This window comes from Henckelia pumila, chromosome 3, assembly GCF_033568475.1.
Source record: "Henckelia pumila isolate YLH828 chromosome 3, ASM3356847v2, whole genome shotgun sequence".
In the NCBI taxonomy this organism is placed as follows: domain Eukaryota; kingdom Viridiplantae; phylum Streptophyta; class Magnoliopsida; order Lamiales; family Gesneriaceae; genus Henckelia; species Henckelia pumila.
The window spans coordinates 77,992,386-77,995,397 of NC_133122.1; the positions used below are offsets into that span (position 1 = coordinate 77,992,386).

At 43.5% G+C, this 3,012-nt stretch overlaps 1 protein-coding gene across 1 annotated transcript; it reads right to left on the bottom strand.

Annotated features, from left to right (window-relative positions):
- Nucleotides 1-1,802: 1,802 nt before the first annotated feature.
- Nucleotides 1,803-2,177, bottom strand: LOC140889073 (uncharacterized). Its single transcript, XM_073296777.1, has 2 exons — nt 2,027-2,177; nt 1,803-1,981 (listed from the first exon to the last, which is right to left on the bottom strand). The coding sequence occupies exons 1-2, from the start codon at nt 2,175-2,177 to the stop codon at nt 1,803-1,805; spliced, it is 330 nt and encodes a 109-aa protein (XP_073152878.1).
- Nucleotides 2,178-3,012: the final 835 nt, after the last annotated feature.

Below are 3,012 nucleotides of genomic sequence, written 5' to 3' on the forward strand. Positions count from 1 at the left end.
GCTCATTAAAATCTCGCCTCTCAGCGCGAGTTCGGTGCTCAGAAGCCGGTATCATGTGAAAAGGAGTATGACAAGCAATAGGAGCAGTAGCTTTCAACAATTCTTCATTTTGGCCCCACTCAACTCCAGCCGCTTCACAAAGATCAGTGATAAGTGCGGGCAAAGCAAACCCGCCAGTCGTCTTACCTGCCGCCACACCCTGAATAGTTGCTTGACAAATCTGTCCCAAGTCGATTGCTTTGCCCTCCAAAATACAATAAACAAGAATCGCTCGTTCTCGTGTCACCTCATGCTCGTGGTCAGTCGGTTTAAGACGAGCACACACAAAGTTGTACCATAGCTTAGCATCAGGAATTAGCTCGGTCTTCTTCAACTTAGAAGCCTGATGATCACGGCCCATGCGCCATTCCGCACCCGAAACACAAATACGGCTCGGAATCGCCGCGTAATCCACTTCATTCGCTCGGTACTCCGCATACTCATCGTGAAATACTGGTGGAAGATTGTACAAGGTGTTAATAGTGTGAGCATCAAAAGGCACCAGCTGGCCTCGGACAAGCACTTTCAACTGCATGTGCTTTACTTTCAAGTTCGCATAAAATTCACGAACGACTGGGACGAGTGCATCCTGAGGTGGCTTAACAAAATTTATCCATTGATGCCCATTCACAGCCCTACCAATTGTATGCAAAAACTCATCGTTCCCAAACCCCAATGTCGTGTCAAACCCACGCTCCGGTAATATCATTTTGCCTAGACAATTTTGATAATGTTGTTCGGCACTCTCATTCCAGAAACGCTGCGGCTCATGCTCCGGATTAGCATGAGAAGAGGATGCAACAGATTTTTGTTTCTTCTTTGGTGCCATGAATCAAACACGTAGTAGGCACCACACGTCATGCACAAATAACCAATTTACCACAATCACTACCTCCCCAAACTTAAATATAATCCACAATCCACACACAAAAACACCCGCTTCCGCAAAAATCCAATATAATTCACACTTCAAAGATCGATTAATCAATTAATAGTTCAAGACCCACGAATCGCACGAGTAGAATTAGCGAAATACTCACCACCCAAAACAATTGTAGAAGTACCAAAAGAATGACTTACTCCATATGAGTCCGAGAAGAGTAGATAATCAAAAGCTTCCCCAATCTACAATCCTCCAAAAATTAAAATAGGCGTGCCCCGAATAAAAGTGGTATGACCGTCCCGCGTCAAAGAGAGGATGAAAGAAATTAGATTGTGGGGGATTTGGAGATGACGAGATACACTAGCCGATTATAACAAGAAAAGAGGGTAAGAATTCGTGAGGAGGAAAGTGGACAACAAATTAGGGAAAATATTTGGGAGAAAGGAAAGAAAATAGTAGGTTAAATAGAAGAAATCGGTGACGGGGCGGGCGCGCCTACATCTCGTTTGTGAAATAGCAGGGCCGGGGTGGGCGCGCCTACACCTCGAAATTTTTTTTCAAAAATATGGTATAGGGACAGCGCGGGCGCGCTGAAGACGGGGCGGGCGCGCCTTGAGCTTGAAAAAAAATCACAATCTCATTGGAGGAGAGGCGCGGGCGCGCCTAAGAGCAGAGCGAGCGCGCCTTCACCTCGAGATTGTCATCCAAAATTCTGAAAAATCAAAGAAAAAAACACATTAATTCCAAAACAACAAAAGTAACAGTAAAAACTAAAGAACAAAATTTAAAACGAGAAAGCAAAGACAAAAACTAAAAAAAATTTGGGTTGCCTCCCAAAAAGCGCTTGTTTTAAAGTCATCAGCCCGACGTGCACCAGTCTTTAGTTGGGATCATTAAGCAAGGCACTGGATGCGGGTGGTACTTCATTGCCAAAGTAGTGCTTGACTCTCTGCCCATTGACCTTGAAAACTCTTCCATCTGTACATCGCAATTCAATGGCACCATGTGGATAAACAGTCTCAACGAGAAACGGCCCTGACCATCGCGATTTCAACTTCCCTGGAAATAATTTCAACCGAGAGTTAAATAGAAAAACTCTCTGACCCTTTTCGAATTCCCTATGCACAATAACTTTATCATGCCACTTTTTTGTTTTCTCTTTGTAGATCTTGGCATTCTCATATGCTTCACTCCGGAATTCATCCAATTCATTCAACTGTAGTTTCCGCAACTCTCCGGATGCTTCGAGATCCATGTTTAGCTTCTTGATAGCCCAAAACGCCTAGTGCTCCAACTCCAATGGTAAATGACATGCCTTAACAAAAACCAGCCTGTAGGGAGACATCCCAAATGGCGTCATCTAGCTTGATTGCCCAATCTTTTCGATTTGTCTTAACCGTTTTCTCCAAGATTTGCTTGATTTCCCGGTTAGAGATCTCCGCCTGGCCATTGGTTTGAGGATGGTATGCGCACGCCACCTTATGCCTGACACCATACTTCGTGAGCAAGGTATTAAAAATCTTATTGCAGAAATGCGTACCTTCATCACTGATTATTGCTCGTGGAGTTCCAAAACGCGTGAAGATATGCTTTTGCAAAAATTTAACTACAACACGAGCGTCATTAGTCGAGGTGGCAATGGCTTCCACCCATTTCGAAACGTAATCAACTGCTAACAAAATATAAGTGTACCCAAAAGAAGGGGGAAAGGGACCCATAAAATCAATACCCCACACATCAAATAATTCTACTTCTAAAATATTTGTGAGAGGTAATTCATGCCTTCTTGAAATATTTCCCGTTCTTTGACACTTATCACATGATTTCACCAAGGTATAACTATCTTTAAACAACGTAGGCCAATAAAAACCAGATTGTAATACCTTAGCAGCAGTGCGGGTGGGTCCAAAATGTCCTCCATAGGGGGAGGAATGGCATTGTTCCAAGATTTCATTTGCCTCTTGTCCCGCCACACATCTCCGAATCACTTGATCGGCACAATGTTTGAAAACATAGGGATCATCCCACAAGTAGAACTTAATGTCATGGAAAAACTTCTTCTTTTGATGTCTATTCAACTCTGGAGGCAT

Bases quoted from the DNA above. Each gene is read 5' to 3' on its own strand.
- LOC140889073 (XM_073296777.1), bottom strand. From the start codon at position 2,177: ATGGATCTCGAAGCATCCGGAGAGTTGCGGAAACTACAGTTGAATGAA. The intron at 1,982-2,026 runs GTCAGAGAGTTT...AATTATTTCCAG, and splicing joins GCATAGGGAATTCGAAAAGG to GGAAGTTGAAATCGCGATGG.